Source organism: Typha latifolia, chromosome 4 (assembly GCF_019914945.1).
Source record: "Typha latifolia isolate L0001 chromosome 4, TyphaL0001v2, whole genome shotgun sequence".
Classification (NCBI taxonomy): Eukaryota; Viridiplantae; Streptophyta; class Magnoliopsida; order Poales; family Typhaceae; genus Typha; species Typha latifolia.
In genome coordinates, this window is record NC_133089.1 from 16,602,463 (window position 1) to 16,624,212 (window position 21,750).

Here is a 21,750-nt window from a genome sequence, read left to right on the forward strand (position 1 = left end):
GAATAAAAAGTCTTACGAGAAGATATAATAATATTAAGCATCACATGTACAACAAGTGGAGTAAAAAAATCAGTTAGCAGAAACTGTATTATCCAAACTACTTACCAACAAATTCTTTTTCATAGGGGGGAGAATTTGAAAGATGGAACTACTTTTCAATCTGAAACAGAAGGTTCTCGTCTAAAAGATCCAAAGGCTAATAAATTGTTAGATAATTAAAGCAAGTGTAGACAAAGAAGTTCCATTCAATTTATAAAAATCCTCTTGAGCAAAATATAATATAAACCACTTGGAGAGAGATTTAATACTATATCTAAGTAGGCATATTGAATCAGAAATCTATATCCAGATAAGAACAACAACTTTTTTTGAAAAAAAAAAAAAAAAAAAACCCTTCTCGGCCATAATAGAGGCTAATCAAGAGCTCATATATCTTCAAAAGAGGAATTTCTCTTTCCCCCCCCCCCCCCCCACTCTGAACGCAAATGTTAGTTTGCATCGAGCAATCATTCGTCAAATCCTATCCTCTTCTCTTAATTAGTAATGAAAACATCCCAAAAGCATACAAATTGCTCATATAAATCCTTCTACCACACTGAACATAGTCGCATTAATCCGTCGCAAAAAGCCAAAAACATCCAGGAAAACAAGAGTAACAACTAACAAGGCATGCATCACTAAAGTTCATTTGCATCAAAACGAAAAATGTTGAAGGATAATGCTATATGCCCATACTTCTGAGCGATCGCCTGCTCCAGCCAATCCCCTCGCCCCCCAGTCCTGCGAAGAGGTTGCATCGATGAGCTGGAGAAACCCACCAATCCATTCGAGAAGCTCTCCTTTTTATCGTACGGTGTGTGTTCCGTATTTGCATACAACCCCCTATTGTTTATCCTATTTAAAGTCCCTACTCTCGTTTCGGTATATTTGTATAAAGAACCCTCAATCTTGTTTCTCCTCGTGAATCTTTTTCGCATTGTTTAGAATGCTTTTAAACACAATTATCATAAAAACAAAATAAGTAAATTAAAATTCGTCATCAATTACAACTCTACAAGAAGATTCGGATGGTTTAATTAAAAAGGTAATTATGATCATAAGCTTCTGTAATTAACAAGTAACTTAGTTAGAAAGGATGAAGGCTTTAAAGAGCCACCTTTCCTCTTCCTCCATGACTTCCACCCCATCGATCTCCTCGTAGATCTCGTCGATATGCAATGGCGGTCGATAGAACGTCATCGTCGTCGTCTTCATCGCATCCGTCTCGAGGCTCGCCTGCTTGAACATCTCCTCTACGCTTGGTAGCTCAAAGCTTCCATGGAGCAATCTTGATAGCCATCATCAAGCTTGCAGTAATCCAACGAATGCATCACCATCCCATGGAATACCTCTGCTCCCTTGCCACGTGGAAAATTTGGGATTTTGGCACGTCCCCATGACCACGAACTCAAACTTCACTGATTTATTTCACCATAGATAAGCAAATAACTCTTGCATGAAAAAAAATAAAATACACATGCCATACACGTAATCGTAGAAGCCCTAGCTACGTGCATCGCATGCATGGGTGTTTTAAATAATTAGAAAAGATTCCGAAATTTAAAGCATGCAAGTAGCTATCTAGGTAGCCAAGTGAACTGTCTTTGATCGAAAGGCCGGTGGTTAATCTTAAGACTCTTGGAAAAAAAACAACCATGAAAAGAGTACTTAATTTCTTTGAGAAAAAATTATTTAATTATTTCCCTTATATTTTATCTATGGACTATAATTAGTTCAAACATTGCATGAGCTGAGGCTGGAGCGAGCTGAGATAAATTAACTCTGATACCATGATAAGTTATTAACTCCTTAGTAAGTTCATCATCATCTTTTATAAGCTCGCATGACTAAGATTGATTAATCATTCATGACATATATTTATCAGCGGAAATACATTAATTAGTTTTGGTGGTCCAAATAAATGACGTACCTTGGAACTGGGCCTGAAGCCCAATTTACAACTCTTCGTGCGATCCCTTATCCACGCCATCTCAGACGATGCAAAAGCTGGATATAATTGGATCGAGCCCCACCTGACGTGGATCCAACGTAACCAACCATTCGTACCACCACAGTGGGGCCCAACAGAATCGTCCTGGCCACTAGGCACCACAACAACTCCCGTGCGGGGCCCGCCTAGCCCAAAACTAGTGCACGTGTCAAATCCTCGTCCAGTCGGACGAAACTCCCCGTTCTCGATTCCCAGCATCTTCCTCTCCGCTTCCTCCCTATCTGTTATATATATATATATATATATATATATACATCTCTCGGTTCCCTCTTTGCTTCGCTTCTTCCTCTCTGTAGTCTCAATTTTCAATTTTTTTTTTCTTTTGTTAGCTCTTCCGGAGATGGCGCTGGTCGAAGCCTTGGTGTTCCGCTACGGCGCTAGCCTCAGCGGGTACGTCTGGGCATGGATCGCCCTACTCGCCGCCGCACTCGGGATCTGGCGCGTTAGAGCCGTGGCTTCCAAATCCGACACTCCTTCTCCTCCTCCTCCTCCTCCCTCCACTTCCCAATTAGTGGTCTCCAGGATTGCCGAGCTGGCCCCGGCGGCGACTCCCTCCCACGTAGAGCGGCCGCTAAGGAGCCACGTGGAGGGAGAGGGGACTCCCAAGGGTCGCTTCACGGCGTACTTCAACGTGGAGGCTAACGTAGAGGAACGGGAGGAGGACGAGGAGGGCGACGACGTTAGTGACGTCGACGGCGAGTCGCCGTTAGAGTGGGAATGGACGGCGGTTACGAGAACGAGGGACTTGGGGTGGTATCATTACCAGGATATGACAGCTCTAACCGGTAGAGTGGTTAGATTATGGGGTGACGGCGGGATGACGCCGACGTCACCGAGGGTCAACCGCGCGAGACGGCGGATGTAGGGGCATGATGGGAATGTATTGTTTAAACTTGCAAAGATTCATGGTTTTGCTCTTCCTCTGTTTTCTTATGTAAATGATTGCTTCTGTGCTTTGGATATTGAAATATTTGTTTTGGATATTGAAATATTCTTGGATTTTTTTAGACAAAGTACATCTCGTGATCGATCAAATATATATATATTTGAGATTATTAGCTAACAACCCTCATAAGTAGCCCCACACTACTTAAACAATAAGATTATACTAATTTGCTGGTGCCTGTCTCTGTTCATGATATCCACTTTATATGATATATAAATCAATGGTAGTTTCCTAACGATACCAAACATATGATTAGTCTATCATCCACTTTATATGATATAAACATCAATGGTACTTTCGTAACGATACCAAACATATGATTAGTCCATCATACGAGCTTGGCGACCAGTGAGCAAAACCAAAACAATTGAAAGAAGAATAAGTAAGCAGGTAATATAATTATCACTTAAGCTCGCAGTCTATGCATTTTACATCATTCTATAATTTTATAAAAAAACTTACTTGTTGCTGCAGAGAATAATTAAATCCAAGGAATAGAAAAATTGGACAAGATGATAATAAGCCCAACAAATACACCCAAGAAAGGAGGGAAGGTTATAAGTAATGGAAATGAAATGGCACGCATGTACCCAACCGAGGTAGTGACTTCCTGCATAGATATGACCAACAAAGCTTGGCTGTTCCTGTGCAGTTTGATTTGATATTACGAATACAGGTTTCATTCATATGACAACAACTAACCAACAACTCCAGGTAGATGAGCAGTAAAGCCTACAAGATTGCAAGATTAACACAACCACACACAACTGATGAAGACTAGAATGCTGAAATAGGCCCTCGTTTTGCATAATGTCAGCTCAGAGAATTCAAAAGCTTCAGTCATGGCTCCAAAGAGCAATTTAACAGCAACTGAAAGATTAGTAATGCTTCCTACATACTTTGTAGAAAATTTAGGTAGGTGTTTGCTGAATAATGTGTGACTTGTGAAGCAGATATACTTAGAACTTAGAAAGCACAGAGATGAACTCCAGGCTATTCGGGCTCTGTTGTACACTTCCCTCAGCTTGGATCTTTCTTCTTGTTTTTCTTCCCTTTTCAGATTCCAACAGTGAAGCTAAAAAACCAAAGGGAAAAAACAAAAATCCAAGGGCACAAGGCCTAATTATCGTTCATCATGCCTTCGGACCAAGTTTTCAAATATCACACCTTGGTCACTTATAAGGTGCAAACAGAATTGACGAGTTGTGTCCACCAAATCCAAAGGAGTTAGATAGTGCCACCTTCACATCCAGCCTTTCCTTACTTGACCCCACTAGCAAGCCGACATCCTATATCCAAAAAATTACAGTCAGATAACATTAACAAGCTCCAAATTTGATACATATATGTAGATCTAACACCATGAGATGAAAATAGTTCATGCTCCCTTGCACCAAAGGACAATTGTAAGAACAAAACTGCTGGAAGTTCAAAGGACAACAAGAATATACCACAATTTTCTCTGGGTTGTCTAGATTTATATTTGGATGAATCCATCCTGTCCTTATTGCCTGCAATGTGACGACCAAAATCATCAGAACAGAGGCGGAACATCAAGAGAGATACCTTGCATGTAATGGGAGAAAAAAGTAATAAAACAATTGCATTTGCAGTGGCACCTAAATTCAGTCTTGATTATTAATGTACATAGCACTATAGTCCTCAAAATTGGGGCGGAAGTTGACCGGGTCAGAGGTCGGATCACTAGGTTATCGGTTCAACTAGAGGTTCACCCGGTCGGATATCTAATTTTTTAAAATATTTTTAACATATCTAAAAAATATATAGATAGTTCAAAATAATTTTGAAAACAAAAAAAGAAAAGCAGCATAGTTCTGTTTTCTATTACTTAGCTATTTCTAACTAATCTTTATGTTTAACAACATCAAAATTTAAAAACTTATGGCATTGTATATCACAGCTAACAACATATTCATCAATTCCTAAATAGTAACAAAACAGTATTTTAGTAGCTAAACATTTCAACACATAATTACAGTTTATTAGCAAGAAACATGAAATTAAGTAGAACTATAAAAATTAATCCATTTGATAAATTAAGAATCGCAAAATTTTAAAAGACAAATGCTACTAACTAAACATTTTTATTAATTTAGGACTAAAATGGACTTAGGATAAACAATAAAAATATAAAATAACTAAATAGTAAAGATAACTAAGTAAGTTTGTAAAAGTAAGAAACCTAGCCAGTTCATCAAAAACCAATTGGATTGCACACGTTGCCAGTGGGTCAGTAGCTTATCCAGTATGATAGCAAAACTGGGCCGATTCGGTGGTTGGTTCACCAATTCAATCACCCGATCCGTTTCAGTTCACCGATAAGAGAACTATAAGGAACCAAGGGTAGTAAGTACTTCTAAGTACAACTTAGCAGTCACTCAACAAATCAGAGCAGATCAATGCTATCTATAAGCTAAAAAATTTCTTGCATATATGTACTTTCTTATAAGTCGCCATTACATCAAAATATCAAAAGAGTTCATCGAAGGGGATCTGCAACCTACGAGAGCAAAATACTTCCATCACACAACATCATGCTTTAAAATTTCCTACTAATGACTGCCCATGCAACTCTCATACACTCATATTGTAAAACATGCAAAGTTGTGTTGATTATCAATCAGGTTAAGTTGGGTTAAACTAAAGGATCTAGGTAAGAGACATTGTGGAAAAAGAGAGGAAAGGATGAAAAAAAAGAAGAAAGGAGTCATGAGAAAAGTATTCGAGTTTTCTGACTTTTAAAAGACCAATCAGAATCATTATAGCTGCATTATCGTCTCACTGCCTTCAAGTGAAAATGTGAATCTAGAATTACATAAATAATACAATTTTGCTTATATCTAAAGTGATATTGTTGTCTTAAAAGTGGTTAATTGAGAAAATGTAAATACAGGATTTCAAAAATCTTCCATCATAACACTGACATGTGGGGTTGCACTAACTCCAACTCCGCCACCCACCCCCCCCCCACCCCCCCCGCCGCTCTTGGCTCTTTTTCCATCATACCGCGCTTATAAAAATAAAAATAGGTCTTCTCAACATCTAACTAAAATCGTAGTCCAAGTAAATTGAAGATTGCATGAGATGGAGGTATACAGCCAAATAATCTCTTCTGGCTACCACCACCATTCCTTACCCCATCTAAGTTATGTAACTTTCATATTAGAATGGCCAAGTATATCAATCCAAGTTTAATGCCATGTCATTGTCATATAGAATGCTCCTTTTATACTTGAGGGCAACCAGAAATAATAGAGTAGCATAGGATTCCACTTTTTGATAACCAACCCCCCAATATTTCCTATGATAAAATGAAGATATAGAAAATGGCCATTGGCGTGCTGGAATCATTTTACTGGATCTCCATAAAGAAGCTGCACACATCTAATCCTTGTTCCAAAATATTATTGAGCTTGCTAATTAAGTTGTTCATGGTCTGTAGATCAAATTACTGGACAAACATATGCCATAAGAGTCACTTCCCAGATAAAGAGATGACTATAGTATATGATTAGTTCCTTAGTCAAATAAATAGGGGGTGATTCCGCAAATTAGTGATGAACTTCAGAAGTCATTGGCAGTTAAGTTTAGCTATTAATTAGTCATATTAAAGAAAAAAGTTAGCAATCTGATATACAAGGAAGAAAAGGAAGAAATGACAGAATAAAGTAGGGATTCCTACTTGTACTGCAGCAACAGCTTCCACTGCACCAGAAGCTCCTAGTAGATGACCCGTCATGGATTTTGTTGAGTTCACTCGAAGCTACAGAATTTCGTTTGTTAGCTTATCATAGGAAAGCTTTATAGCATTTTAAAAGTCCACTTCCATACCTCAGGGTTCTTGCCAAAACAACGAACCAGAGCCTGATATTCTTTCAGGTCACCAGATTGTGTAGAAGTTGCATGCGCATTTACATAGTTAATATCTTCTCTGGCTACTCCTGATTCTTCCATTGCCTTCTCAATGCAAAGGATAACACCTGTCCCTGAGATCAATATAATCGAGTGAGCACATTGTCATTATCAAGGGCATGAAAGTAACATAAATTTTAAAGAGAACAGAGTTAAGTATGCCATGAACAGTAGTTATATTTGTTACCTTCTGGATGTGGCTCGGTCATGTGGTATGCATCACAGGTGAAACTTCCTCCGAGAAATTCGGCATAGATTTGCGCTCCTCTTTGCTGTAAATGTGATAAGAAAAATAGATGCTCTGAAAGCTTGAACTAACATACTGAAAAAAAGAAAAAGAAAAACCCAGTGATGCAGTATGATCATGGAAAGCTATTAATAAGTATATGTGTGTAAATATAAAAACCTTAGCATGCTCTAGTTCTTCTAACAGAAGCACACCAGCTCCTTCTCCCATGACAAATCCATCGCGGTCCTATCATATAGTGGGAGATAACAAAGTAAGTAAGATTCAATTTGGATTAAAAAAAAATCTTCATAGGATCTCCAACACCCAAAACAACAGGACAGTGATCCCAGCATCAGGAACTCACTAACATCTTCTAAAAAAATTTACTGCTTACTGATATGTAGGCAGGGCTGCATGTAGGCAAGTATATTAGTAAGATTACTATTTACTATCTTGACCGCAATTTAAAATTTTAAATCATTACCCTTGCAGAGCACAGTCCTGCTAATAAAAACTGAGCTACAGTATGTTTCTATGTGGAACTCTACTTACAACATCCCAGGGTCGTGAAGCTTTGGTTGGATCATTGTTTCTTTGCGAAAGTGCTCTGCAAGCCACAAAACCTCCCAATCCTGCAAATGTGCAAGTTGAGATAATCAAATAACATGCTTCAGATAACCTGCAGCTAAATTTGAGGAGTGATAAATAGTCATATGACGATTAAAAGATTTGCTTCAGTGGGATGATTACCAATGGGTATAATTGCTGCATCAGAACCACCACAAAGCATAACATCCTGCATGATTAAATAAGAGAAATAAATTTGTTTTTTCCTGTCTTCACTAAACACCAACCAGGGGATAAGGTGGTGTACTTACTGCTTCACCTCTTCTAATATGATTTGCTGCATTCAGAATACAGAAGTTGCTAGTAGCACATGCAGTTGAGATAGAATAGTTGGGACCCATCCAACCCTAATACCCACAGAATAGGTGAAATACACAGTTAAGGATTTAGAAACTTGCAGAATAGAATGCATATATATTTTCCAAGAAGGCCCACCAGATCAATTGCAAGAATTGCAGAGCCCATGTTTGTAGTAGCAAAAGGAACACAAAAGGGATTCATTTTCTTGTAAGAGACCCTCAATGCTTCAATCGCATCATTAAACACCTGCTCAAATAGCAACAGAAACACCATGAAATTCACAGGAAGACAGCACCATCTAGGAAAGGCAAGGTCATGGGCACATGTAAAGGATCTCAAAAGGTAAAGAGCTAGGTAATGTATAGCTATATGCCACCAAAAGACTTAATTTTGATTGAATACACAGAGTAGTGGTTCTTTCATTGGAATATTGCACTCAGATGTATGGTTAGTCAACAAACTCTACCTTCATACCACCCATTCCAGAACCAATGAGAACTCCACACCTTGTTTTGTCTAACTGACTCATCAAGTCCTCTGTAATTCCTCCATTTTCCAGTGCTTTCTTTCCTGCCGTAAGTAAGTATAGCATAAATTTGTCCATCCGCTTGGATAGTTTTGGTGCAACCCACCCATCAGATGAAAAAGATTTGATTTCTCCTGCAATTCTCTATAGGCATGTCTTGTATTAGAGCTTAGAAGGGGTCTGGTAAATCCAAATGGTGAAAATAATGCTTGTTGTAAATGATCCGTAAAAAGTTATTATTATTTTTCCTCAGCAGAAATCTTACAGTTGGGAAGCTGGAACAGTCAAATGTCTCTATCTCACTTATGCCACTGACACCATTAAGGAGATTATTGTAAAAGACATCTGGATCATGACCTAGTGGAGACACAACACCCATGCCAGTAACCACAACCCTCCTCTTCTCAGTGTTAATTCTCTTCTTCTCTCCAATTTCCTTTTCAGGCTGCAATGCAACAGCCATAGCTTTTCCTGCAATTAATAGCACGTCAATAAAATAACCAATTTCTACCACTCTCACATACAACCCAAAACATATCACCATCAGTACAAGGGTAATCAAATGATGAAATTTGAACTGTAGGTGAGTAAATAATCAGGCCGTCCTTGATCAATTACTTGTAAACTTATTCTTTCTTGCTGATTTAAGAGTATCAAGAAACATAGCACATCATTCCAAGGATGCCCTTTCACTAGGTTTTAGCTTCTTGAAAGTGATCAAGGATGGATGTAAATTTCTATTATCTGTTATGACACATGGACGATGCAAATTTCATGAAGGCAGTGACCCAAAATTCCAATCTTTGGCACCTCACGACCCAAGTCCAAACAACGAGACAGCCAAGATACCAAAAAGAAAAATTTTGAAACGCTAGTGAAAGTAAAATCTTCCATTACAGACAAGAAGAAGAAATCAATCGTGAAAGCTTCAAATTACTAACTCATACACCAGTTCCAAGACAAAATATTATAAAATAGGGAATAATTCCCGTGCATATCCTGCAGTTGTTTTCATCCTCCGCAACCTGAAGGGAAATCTAACAAAACACGCAAACGATGTGATACCCCGTTTAAACCCAAAGTATTCCCGATTAACCCTCCGTAATCCAATATTCAGAACAACTTAATTTAATCCATAAATCGAAAACAAAGCAAGCACCATGTAAACCCAATTTTACTAAACCCTGCCTAATCCCCATATTATTAATTGAGATAATCTAATCAATAGAAACAAGAACCTAACGGAGAATAAAGAAATGTTCTTGTAGTTAATACCAGTCCTTCGCTGTCTTCGACTCCCCTCCTCCTTCCACGCCCCAAAGAGCGAGAAGCCACCATAGAACTCGTTCCTCGCGCTATAGAACTCGCGGCAGGGCTCGAAGGCGAGGCAGGAGCTCATCAGCCCCTGGATTCCCGAGATCAACCTCCTCGGCGGATCACCCCCATCCATCCTCCTCCCCCTCCTCCTCCCCGGCCACTGACTCGCACGCTTACTCCGCGGCCGCTCGCTGTCGCACGCGACCGACATGCACGCCGCCACGAGCCACGTGGCGAGCGGGGACGCCACGGAGGAGGTCGCCATTGGCGACGAGGAGTCCAAAACCCGAGACGGGTCGGAAGGATTCGATGAGATGGGAAAGACGCAAGAAAAGGAATTCGAAGAGGCGACGAGGGATTCGAGGTGAGTGTCGAAAGCGGAGCAAAACCCACGAAATGAATGGGAGCTCGGTCTTCGATCTCGGGGTTAAAGCTCTGAGGTTTCACGAATCTGAGAGGAAACTGGCGATGGCCATTGCCAAGTGCTCGCTCGAGAAGGAGAGAGAAAGTGGTGATAATATAACACTAATACGACAACCTAGAGAGAGAACGAAACGAGAGTTGGAGGACCGTCGAATTATTTAGGGGCTGGAATAGAATTATATATGGGAAATAGGAGTGACCTGCAAAATAATTAAGCTTTGGAAACAAACTTGCCCCCCCCCCGGTCCATTTTTGCAAGATGTTGATATTTCTTTCCAAAATGGTCCCTACTCCAGAAATAATTTATACTTCCACCCTTGGTCTAATACATACAATGATACATTTTTTATGATGGAAAAATATAACTAGTTCGAGGATAACGCCACTTCACCAGACTACGATAAACATAGTGCTACTGGCGACCACACACGTATAACCGCGTCCCATTTTCATTGCAACTTTTATATATATATATATATATATATATATATATATATATATCGTTCATGGGTATAAAAGTTAGATATAAACTAAACAAAGAGTCTACCCTCCTTCCTAGATACATAGGCAACTTAGTCATCACTAAGTTTTTCGCTAATATAGTAAGTTGTCTAGTCTAGACTTTAAGTCATATATGTCGTCGAATTATTGCTCCGAATCAAACACCGTCGAGACCTGCTCTAATTTATCGAGTATACATACAGACATAGATATGCAAGAGTTTCTACATTCACACCAAATCTAACCAATTTGCATTGCAACCAGAATCCACTTTTGACCAAATTAATTAATACTGTGAATATTGCCAGCATAAAAAACCAAAATTATTAGTTTATATATATCCTTCAAAAAAAATTTATTTACTTATATGCCCTTATAAAATTAATAATTTTATGTATACAATTCAAAACATACGATTTATATGAATACCTCTGAATTTAAATAACCATTAAAATAAATAAAATTAAAAATATTTGTATTCTAGTTTGTACATAGTTTCTCTCAGTTAACTTGTATTTTTTTTCTATCAAAATTTTGAAACTTAATTTAAAAATAAATCGAGATGATATCTATACAAATAACATATATTTTAAGAAGTGTATATATAAATATCAACTTTATAGTACATACAATCAAATAAAAACTAAGTTACAATACATCACCGACCACATATTTTTTTAAAAAGAAATTGTATTAAGATAGCCTAGCTTCCATAATTTATTACAAAAAGAAAAACTCCACTGAAGTTGAGGCAAAATACCCAAAAAAAAAAAACCCTTCCCAAGTACACATATATTTCTGATTATTTTTTGAGTTTACTAGCTAATCAACAACTTTGAGTATAAGATTTTATAAGACTTGTATTTCAGAGAAGAAGATGAATGTGATAATATATATATATCTATATATCTATATATCTAGGATGAGTGAGCCTATTCAGCATGTCAACAAACAGCAGCAGTGGAGTCCATTTTAACCCAGAGCTGGTGAACAGTCATAATTTTGGTAGCCCTCGTCAGCCATAGTAGAGGCTCACCATGACCCTGGGCCCTGGGGAGTGGGGACCATTTAGACTAGGCTTTATAAGTTGTAAGTCATCTTAATTCAGGTCAAATTCTAATGTAAATGTTCATATCTAGAGAAAAGAATGACATAGTCCTTGTGATGTTTTCAAGCTCTTAAATTTCAGCTTTATTTATCTTGCCCACTCTAATAAAGAGTATTAATAATAATCTACTGGTCTTGCACACATAGTAATGCACGACAGAGACACTCTTTAATTATCTATCTATAATTAATAAGAATAGTAATTGTCTACTGCTACTCTATGTGCATTGCTTATGGAGTCATGGGTCATGATGGGGACATACATGTATGTATATATCCCAATTCGTATATACTTAATGGGCCGTCTATTGGGCCGGTCATGATATGGGCCCTTATACGCGGACCTGATGATGTATCCGCATATGAATCTCTTATGCGCTAACTATGATAAATAAACGCGAAGTTACACTTGCTGGCTTCGAATCATCATCGGTTGGTTCCTTTATATCTCTCTCTTTTTCTCTCACTCAGTCAATCGAGCCTTCGACATTTTTAATCTTATCTTTGCTTTATTCCAAGGTATGATCCTGATCTGCTTCTTCTTCTTCTTCTTCTTCTTCTTCTTTATCGTTTTGAAAGATGAGAATTTGATGGGTTCTTTGTAGGACCATCTTGCAGAGTAATAAGTACCGTAGAGTTTTAGTTAGTTTTGTTAGCCGTCCTGTAAGTGATTGAGAGGTGATGGACATTAATTGTTCTGAAGAATGGGCGGTTACTGTTGTTAAATGACTTGGTTGTGATGTCCTTTTGGTTGCAGTTTATTTGCTCAATTTATGTTGTGCTTATCAGAAGGCCAATCCCTTTTTTGGGGGATTTCAATAATGAGAAGTTGATGGCGTGATGGAAGAAATAGTAGCCTGTTTTTTTTTTTTAAAAAAAATCAAATATAATATCATTGCAGAATCTGACTAGGGTATGGAGAAGTTTGTGGGATCACTTAGACTTGTATCTTGGCCTAACAGATTTTTGGTTTGATTTGATGCTTCTACCTCTTCTAGGATGGAAGTAGCATTAGGAGTAACATTATGGTGAATTAAGTTTTGGTTGAAGAACCTTAACCATTTCCCTCTGCAAGAGGAAGGAAAAGATTTGAGCTTCACTCTTAAACATGAATGATTCCATAAGGAATTTGATGCTCTGTTCATCAAGTCGATTCAATACTAAGCTGTTTATCAATACGGATTCTGCTCATATCTCCCGATACCATTCTGGTGGTTAATTCATGCAGGAAAACATGGCGGATGGCCCAGTTAATGTCAGCGAGTTTCAAGAACTAGCTAGACAAGCTCTTCCGAAGATGTACTATGATTATTTTAATGGTGGAGCTGAGGATGAGTATACCTTGAGGGAGAACATCAAAGCGTTTAGTAGAATTATGTAATTCTTCTTGTTTCAGCACTTTCAATTCATTCCTTGTAAGAGAATATTACCAGTTTGATATTTAATTAGCAAGAATTCACAGGTTGCGGCCAAGAGTTCTAGTAGATGTGAGCAAAATAGATATGTCGACAACCTTACTCGGGTATCGTATGCCCTCGCCTATAATGGTTGCTCCTACAGGAATGCAGAAATTAGCACATCCAGAAGGTTACAAACTCATATTTCTAATATGACAAATTAGCTATAAGAATGTCTCGTATATCTAATTGGCAGATTTAAATGTCTGCAGGAGAATTAGCAACAGCAAGAGCTGCAGCAGCATGTAACACAATAATGGTAAATCTAGAAACGGAATGTTACTCCAATTTCTTCTATATAAATTTTAGAAAGCCCTGTGTTTTTCCAGGTGTTGTCCTTTTCATCGAACTATACCATAGAGGAGGTTGCTTCCAGTTGTCATGCCATTCGCTTCTTTCAGTTATATGTATGGTTTTTATAAGCTTTACAAGCCTTTCTTCTCTTGTCTAGTGTAATATTTATTTTACTTTATTAGTTTATTGTTTGTTCATGCATATCGACAGGTATATAAGCAACGAGATGTTTCAGCAACTTTAGTACGAAGAGCTGAGAGTAATGGATACAAGGCTATCGTGCTGACAGTTGACACCCCTAGGCTGGGTCGACGAGAGGCAGATATTAGAAACAAGTGATTGTTCTCTCCTTTTCCTTGTAAATCTTCAGTGTAACAATATATTGTTTTTTGCATCCTTATATTACACAAGTAACAACTAAATTTTCCAAAGAAGAAGTTTCAAATTTGTGTGTTTGTAAGGTTATATGTAACCTGTGAGATCGGATGTTTTTCTAGCAATTTGAAGATTAAAATATACTCCTTCCATGCTGATCATTGGATGTATTTCAATTTTTCATAAACATACTGATTGCTAGAATCATAAATTCTGGTTTTCATCACTTACACAGTGTGCATGTCATGAAGCTTATATGTTTGAAAGTGATTATTCTTTACTACTCTTTTCCAATAATACTACCATTCAATCTATGTTGCAAGAAATTCTGTACTCATTGGTCACATCTATGATATTTCATTTCTGTTGACTGAGTTGTTCCATTCTGCAGGATGATAGTTCCAAAGATGTCGAATCTTGAGGGTTTATTATCAGTGGATGTTGATGCTGTGAGTGAAATGCATTAGATTGCTACTTTTGGTTGTTAAAATATCTGTAGTTTAAAATAGGTATCCTGGATGAAGCATTGCAATTATGTCTATTGGGAATATATCAGGATGTGTGAAGTCTTTCGGGTAGTGAAAAAGGAACAAAACTATGTGGCTTTAGATTTTGCTATGGCTGCTAGTACATGCTCAAGTTTGTACTAGTATTAAAAAATATATGTATCAGTGGTTGTGAAATGGCAACATTGATATCATTGTTTGCACTGGGAATGGATAGTAATTATGTAATTAGAAGGTTTTCTGTGAAACAGATCATGGCCTATACAGAAGGCCTGGTAACTTTTTTACATCCAGTATGAAAGACATTGCTATCTATACAGAAAGAAGGTTGTACAACAGAAGATGGATGCAATTGTACTGTTGCATAAAGAGAGTTTGTCTGGTACTTTTTATATTGTTCATAATTCCTTCAATATCTATGAATCAATTTCTTCATTGCAGAAAGGAGGTTCTGACCTTGAAGCATTTGCATCTGTGACATTAGATCCTTCTTTGAATTGGAAGGTACAGATGAAATAAGAGAATTAAGCTTTGTATATCTTGAAATCTTATCTCTCTGTTTATTTTTAAATTTTAGTCATGGGGCTGTTTCTGTGGAAATTCTAAATGTAGAAAATTAAGACTATAGGGTCCCAGTTATTGATCGCTTTTATGACTCGTACTTCTTGTAGTATTCGTTATTTTTCTTATTAAACATAAATGCTTAGAACTCATCTAGGAAACTGTTTATATTTTATACTATCTTAAAAGTGATTAGTGTGCTTTATGATTTTGATTTTAGCTAGCATCTGACATTTCCAGGACATACAATGGCTCAGATCTATAACAAGTTTGCCAATTCTCGTAAAGGGTATCATCACTGCAGAAGATGGTAACTAATATTTCATCCTACCCTTGGTTCTTCATCTTCTGTTAACACGACTAATTTTGGTTGATTAAGTTCACCTATTTGACAAACATGAACAGCCATAAAGGCAGTTGAAATTGGAGTATCTGGCATAGTTGTATCCAACCATGGTGCACGCCAGCTTGATTATGCACCAGCAACAATATCTGCTCTTGAAGAGGTAATGCTTCTATCTGTAAAATAGGGAATACTTTTTGATAGGTCTTCTTCAAATGGTTGCTATCTCATATTCCGTAAATTCAGAATGAAATGTGTGCTATAATTAAGGTGGCCAGTTGAAAGCAAAGATGATCGAAATATTTTCTGTCTCAGCTAAAATTAAACAACATATGACTCCCAGATTTTTCATTATTGTTGAGCAACAGGTTGTTAAAGCTGTAGCAGGAGCCGTGCCTGTTTTACTGGATGGGGGAGTCAGGCGTGGAACAGATGTATTCAAGGCATTGGCTCTTGGTGCCAAAGCTGTCATGGTATGCTTCTAAGAAGTACATTTGCAGGTTTTCTTAATGAATCTTTGTACAGAACAAGTAAAAGAGAGTAACCCGTGTGATACTTTCCATTATCCACTCATCATTTCTGACATAATATTGACCACCAAAGAGTTGGCCCTGTTCATCCTTAAAAATATGAAATGGTTTGCTCTAAGCTGGTTTTAGGTTAACTCATATTTTCATGACTTTTTCACTCTCTTATGTTGCAGATTGGTCGACCTATTGTCTACGGCCTGGCAGCAAAGGGAGAATATGGCGCAAAACGGATCATCGAAATGCTTCGAGATGAGCTGGAGCTAACCATGGCTCTCTCTGGTTGCCCAAGTATAAAGGATGTCACCAGGAAACATGTGCTGACAGAAGGGGACAGACTGAGATCTCTAATGTAATCAATGCAGCTTAGAATAAAGGCACATCCATGCCAACCTATTTTCTTCAATAGCATTATGCTCAGTTGAAACACTAGATTTGTAACCAAAGTTCCCGTTTGTTGTGGCTTGGTATGTAGTTAGCTGATGTTGCCTATCAAAATAAAGAATGTAATCAAATTACCACTAGATCTTTTATCTGATACTCTGAAGTTGAGTATACCTTGCAGTATTTCTGAGTAACTGCCTATTTTCCATTGAGTTCATTCAGGAACTTGTACTATATTTAGATCTTTTCTGTGTAAATTGCTATCAACTTTCACAATGCAATCACAAAAATGAAAATTGTAACAATTGGTCATGGAAAATTTGGTGTATAATCCAAAAGAGTGCAGAACACTTTTCAGAACTCAAATTCGGCATCTTTATGCCTCGTCTGCTATGAATCTATGATTAAGTTGAAAACTATATGAAAAAGGAAAACAAGAAGTGTACATAGCCAGTGGAGATGCGGGGTATCGAACCCCGTACCTCTCGCATGCAAAGCGAGCGCTCTACCGTTTGAGCTACATCCCCTGTTGAAAGTCAAATTTTGATGTTTCTTTCTTAATCCGTTTAGTGATCCTAATTGATAAATTGATATGATATTTGTAAGCCATTCTGAAGGTGGCGCAGCGATTTTCTTCTATCCAGACATGTAGTAATTTGTAAATTTCATAATACACAATTGTATTCTCCTTAATGTAGATACGCCTATCCAAATGTAGGTCCCGTAAATTAACATATTTTGTAGTAATGCAAATCAAGGGCAAGCTAGCAAATATAAACATTAAGCATAGGAACATAATTCTATTTCAAAATGCACCAAAATTTACTGCCATCCAGGTTCAACAGACAGGAAAAATGGCATGGTTACCAGCAGAGTTCATAGCTGGATGGTCATAACTTCGTCGTAAACAAAGGTTACTTGACAGCATCTAAAAACAACTCTTCAGAAATAATCTATCACTATCCTATTCGTAGCAAATAGGTGTTACATGACTTGCTACTCCCAGCCTGTGGCAGCAGGTGCAGCAGCTTCCCAACCAGAGGGAACAGTTGGAGCAACTTCAGGAGCAGCCATAGGTGGGGCTGCAGCCAAATCCCATCCATCACCGGCTACTGGAGCTGTCATCAAAAGAACAAAAAAATTCAATGCATCAATATATTTCCATTGAGGCCAGAGATCATTATAATCCATAAATAAAAAAAGTAACCCAAAAAGGTCAAAGAAGAAACAAAAGATACAGCAGGTGATTGCACTATAGAGACTGTTGAAAGGGTAGATAGATTGTACGCCCGGTTAATTTTCAGCCCAGTGGACCATCTATTATTACAATTAAACAACCCATCTGAAAGAAAAAGAAGGGAAGATAGGAAAATAAATACTTAGAAATTCACCTTGACTGGCAGCCCAATCAGCACCAGCCACTGCAGGAATGGCAGAAGGTGTAGCCCCAACATCAACCCATTGATCAGTTGCCATACCCGTGTATTCAGCAACAGCACCATAATCAGGGGCCACAGGAGCCTCCTCTTCCTGTTCCTTTGCTTCCTCAGGATCTCTGTAGAAGAAGAGATCAACCTGCCACAACCACACCATATCCAAATTTCTCAAAAAGTGGAAGTAACTTGCAATCTTCAACTATCTCAACCTTTTCTCATGCTTAAGTCTACTATCACAAGCAAATTGACCTACCAGTCAAGAAGGTTCATAAAAAGGCATATCTTATTAAATCTTACCATTACTTCCCATTTGTGCCCGCGAGGAATAGTACCCCGCATCTGAAGAACCATCCTTGCCAGTAGCCAGAAGAGGCAGCCAATGCTGTGCCTCCCTTTGTTATTTGCAGGAATTCCAATATCAACATATCGCATGGGAGAATCAGTATCACAGAAGGCAATGCTTGGAATATTTCCCAGAGCAGATTCCTTGATAGGCTGTCAACAATTTAATAGAATTAATAATTCAGAGTTGGCCAATGTGACGTGTAAAAGATTGTAGAACTGGATTCACCTGATGGTCAGTCCTAGGATCAGTAAGGATAAGAAGACGAGGCTCGCTAAAGGATGTTTGCAGCTGATTAGTGAAGGTTCCAGGTGTGTGCCTCCCTGCAATAGGATGAGCACCGGTGTACTGTGCAAACTTCAAGACAGCTCTCTGACCATATGGCCTTGCAGATTGGACAATGATATCCTGAGGGTTCTCAATGGCAACAATTACCCTAGCTGCCAGCATAAGTTTCTCCCAAGTTTTACCGAGGTTAATGACATAAATACCTGCAGTAAATAGAAATAACCTAGTAAACTTCTAAGCAACTAAAATACTGCTTCTCTCAAGTAGCATTTTATAGCTACTTGTACTGCAGAACAAAATGGTAAGGGTTCCTAATAGCAAATTAACGGAAATCCTGGTAATTTAAATAGTGTAACTTCTAAACTAGTAAAAAATGAAAAGGTACTGCCAATGCAGAAAGAGTTTTCATTCCCTGAAATAAATCTAACATCCTATATTTCCAGTTTGCAACATTCAAACATCCAAATATCCACCCTCAACTCAATCACCCTATCAAAGAAAAATCCAGTGACATTTTCATACCTTTCTTTTCTGACAATCCTACCTTCCAATAAAAGTTTAAATTTAACTATAGATCATCACGGTCCAACTTATTAGCAAAATGTTGAATTAACCTCCATAACAACTTAGCTTTAAGTAATGCTAACTATACATTTATATTTCATTAGCTAAGACCAGCAGAAAGGAAGGAAAGCAATAATTCAAGTAAACTCTCCCACAGTAATAAACAGAAGAGCTCCTTTTACTGTAGGTTAAAAAAGCAAACAAAAATAATAATTATATCACATTGCTAGCGAACTCATTCAATCTCAAGTTGGAAGGAAGTAATAACAACATAAGACTACAGATTCGCCATCAATAACAGGATTTCAGGGTTAGTGGTTCGGCATTATACCATCCGATCTCCGCTTGAAGACGTAGCGCTCCATCTGGTAGTCGCAGTTCTTGGTGCCGAGATGGACGTCGGCCGCGAGCATCATCTGGATATCCTGCTCCTTCTGGGAGAGCACCCGCGTCGCCGCCATGGCTTCTTAACACACGGACGTAGAACGAGGACTATTAGGTCGGGGTTAGGGTTTTAGGGAGGAGAAGGTCGACGACAGAAGAAGAGAGAAGGGAAAAATAAAAGAGGAGGGTCTTTTTACTTCTTGTGAGGTTTTTGAAAACCCTAGCGCGACTGGCTCAAATGACCAAATAGTCCTTTTTAATGGCAGGACCAAGGCTTCTTTGGGCCTAATGGGCCTCATATTTGGCCCATGGTCTTCCTACAAAGGAAATGCTTATAGAAATTATAATGGGCCGGATCTTGGTCAGCGTTAGGCCAACTCAATTAGCTATCTCTTGGGTCAAATTTGGGCTAGGGCTTGGGCTTGGGCTTGAGCCATGTTCAAGCCTAAATTAAATCCATAAATTATTTGATATTAGAATTATTTTGATGACCGTTGGGTCCTCCATTGTGCTTAGTTTATATTCTCTTTATTTATTTGTGTCCTGATGAAGTTATAGTTACGTGTGTATTTAAATATTATATACTATCTCGGCTTGATACTTATTTTCTTTTGTTGTGCCTGTAGTAGGGGGTTATTTCAATTTATCTCTCTTTTTAATATATGTATTAACTTTGTAAAATCTGATTAGATTTCTTCTCTTCTTTTTTTAAACAAAAGATAGAAGTTTTGTCTAAATATACATCACCAATTACAATAGTTTTTTTTTTAAATTTTTTTTTTAGAAAAGACTAATTACAATAGTTCAACCTTACAAAAAATAGCTGGGCAAGGTTAAAAGTGTTATATGTAAGGAGGTGGTATGTAGGTTCTCATTAGAAAATATAAGAAATCTTGCAGATGATATTTTAAAGGAAAATAATCAGATAATTCTCAAAGTAGTAGTAGGTTCTTCTGTACTGCAACCTATATTTCTTCACAATTAATTCATAAGCTTCTATTAATAATATGTAGATCTAATGCAGCTCAAATGGTCAGATAAAGCAATGCTATATTCTAATCCATCAGCTTTATTAATTTCCTGCAACCCTATAACCATACAAATTTCCAAGTTACCTCCTAGATTCGTGCAACGAAATGTACTTAAGATATATAGATTATATTACCAACATAGTCCTCAAAACAACCAGAATTGCCCATGGATCTCCTCTCTACCAAACTAGTATATAATAATGCACCAAAATGCAATTAAATATATTAATTTGGTAAGACCAAGGAAAGGTTGGTGATCAGAAACCATTACTTCTCATCTCTTTTAACGTATCAACAAGAATTTTTTTTTTTTTTTGTAATTTCCGAGGTGTGTTAGTATTCTTTGTTTGAAGTGAATAAGAATAATAATACTAGTCCTAGCTGTTGGTGTGACAGGAGGGGCATTACCATGCATGCATGCAAGCAGACGATTTGATTGGCTGCAACGTGAAGGCATGCGTGCTTATTTATGTGGTCATAAGCCATGGTCATGCACATCATAGCTTTGGATAAATTAAAAATAGAGATGCACATGATAAAAAGTTGATGAATGGTACAAGTGCCAATGCAGTACATGAATGCCAGCCAATAAGTGAAGTGAAAGATGAGGTGAGATGAATTTTTTTTTAAACAAACAGAAACAATAAAGAAGAAGAAAAGGTTAGATTGAACCTCCAATTGTTGAATAGAAGTCAAAACTATTGGTTATGATGGACCGTCGTAAATTTAGGGCAGAAGATATTTCTCACTGGGAACTAAAAAACTATCATAAATATAGAGAGGCCAAATGCACTGCATGCAATCAATAGTTATTCAATCACAAGAGTTTATTCTAACTCGTTAGTGATCGTTAATTTCATGTCTATTCTTTCCACCCATTTTGTTTTCTCCTGTTAGCGTCAAAGTTATCTATGCATGGTATTCGATGTACGTAATAAGTCAATACGAATATAATCATTAATTTCTCTATTCTATTCTAACGGTTGAAATGGTATAATACTCCATAGGTTCTTTCAAGATATTAAAGATGTACTCTTTAGAACTGAGATGTGAAGCAAGAAGAAGGCCCCACTAGGAGGAAGCAATAATCATGGCATAACCCATGCCACCGTCTGCAAAATTGGTGTAAATGCTAATGTTACAGGTTGATAATTACGCAATTGCTTGCTGATGGCCTATTTGATGTTGACACATCATATAGTTTGTCTGATATGCAGGGTTCCATCTTAAATAAAATTTGCAGAGAGTTGGCAGATGTATGTCATATATGGCTGCTACACGAAGCTTGCTACTACTGT

General features: G+C 37.7%; 4 protein-coding genes and 1 non-coding gene across 5 annotated transcripts; 2 read left to right on the forward strand and 3 right to left on the reverse strand.

Moving 5' to 3' along the window:
* Nucleotides 1–2,299: 2,299 nt before the first annotated feature.
* Nucleotides 2,300–3,039, forward strand: LOC140786832 (uncharacterized). Its single transcript, XM_073135515.1, has one exon. The coding sequence runs from the start codon at nt 2,391–2,393 to the stop codon at nt 2,913–2,915; it is 525 nt and encodes a 174-aa protein (XP_072991616.1). The 5' UTR covers nt 2,300–2,390; the 3' UTR covers nt 2,916–3,039.
* Nucleotides 3,040–3,779: 740 nt separating this feature from the next.
* LOC140785778 (3-oxoacyl-[acyl-carrier-protein] synthase II, chloroplastic-like) lies at nt 3,780–10,502 on the reverse strand. Its single transcript, XM_073133775.1, has 13 exons — nt 9,887–10,502; nt 8,877–9,082; nt 8,552–8,755; nt 8,221–8,331; nt 8,037–8,132; nt 7,909–7,954; nt 7,711–7,790; nt 7,336–7,404; nt 7,117–7,201; nt 6,849–7,003; nt 6,700–6,780; nt 4,448–4,507; nt 3,780–4,285 (listed from the first exon to the last, which is right to left on the reverse strand). Exons 1-13 carry the CDS (start codon nt 10,191–10,193, stop codon nt 4,169–4,171), a joined length of 1,617 nt encoding a protein of 538 aa, XP_072989876.1. The 5' UTR covers nt 10,194–10,502; the 3' UTR covers nt 3,780–4,168.
* Nucleotides 10,503–12,366: 1,864 nt separating this feature from the next.
* LOC140785643 (peroxisomal (S)-2-hydroxy-acid oxidase GLO4-like) lies at nt 12,367–16,577 on the forward strand. Its single transcript, XM_073133588.1, has 12 exons — nt 12,367–12,478; nt 13,188–13,336; nt 13,422–13,546; nt 13,629–13,675; nt 13,746–13,823; nt 13,921–14,045; nt 14,477–14,534; nt 15,033–15,095; nt 15,393–15,462; nt 15,558–15,658; nt 15,864–15,968; nt 16,199–16,577. The coding sequence occupies exons 2-12, from the start codon at nt 13,194–13,196 to the stop codon at nt 16,376–16,378; spliced, it is 1,095 nt and encodes a 364-aa protein (XP_072989689.1). The 5' UTR covers nt 12,367–12,478; nt 13,188–13,193; the 3' UTR covers nt 16,379–16,577.
* Nucleotides 16,578–16,860: 283 nt separating this feature from the next.
* Nucleotides 16,861–16,933, reverse strand: TRNAA-UGC (transfer RNA alanine (anticodon UGC)). The gene has a single exon. It is a non-coding gene; the product is annotated as a tRNA-Ala (tRNA).
* Nucleotides 16,934–17,180: 247 nt separating this feature from the next.
* Nucleotides 17,181–19,652, reverse strand: LOC140787449 (small ribosomal subunit protein uS2-like). Its single transcript, XM_073136365.1, has 5 exons — nt 19,369–19,652; nt 18,414–18,676; nt 18,140–18,337; nt 17,798–17,981; nt 17,181–17,524 (listed from the first exon to the last, which is right to left on the reverse strand). The coding sequence occupies exons 1-5, from the start codon at nt 19,496–19,498 to the stop codon at nt 17,403–17,405; spliced, it is 897 nt and encodes a 298-aa protein (XP_072992466.1). The 5' UTR covers nt 19,499–19,652; the 3' UTR covers nt 17,181–17,402.
* Between the last annotated feature and the right edge of the window lie 2,098 nt (nt 19,653–21,750).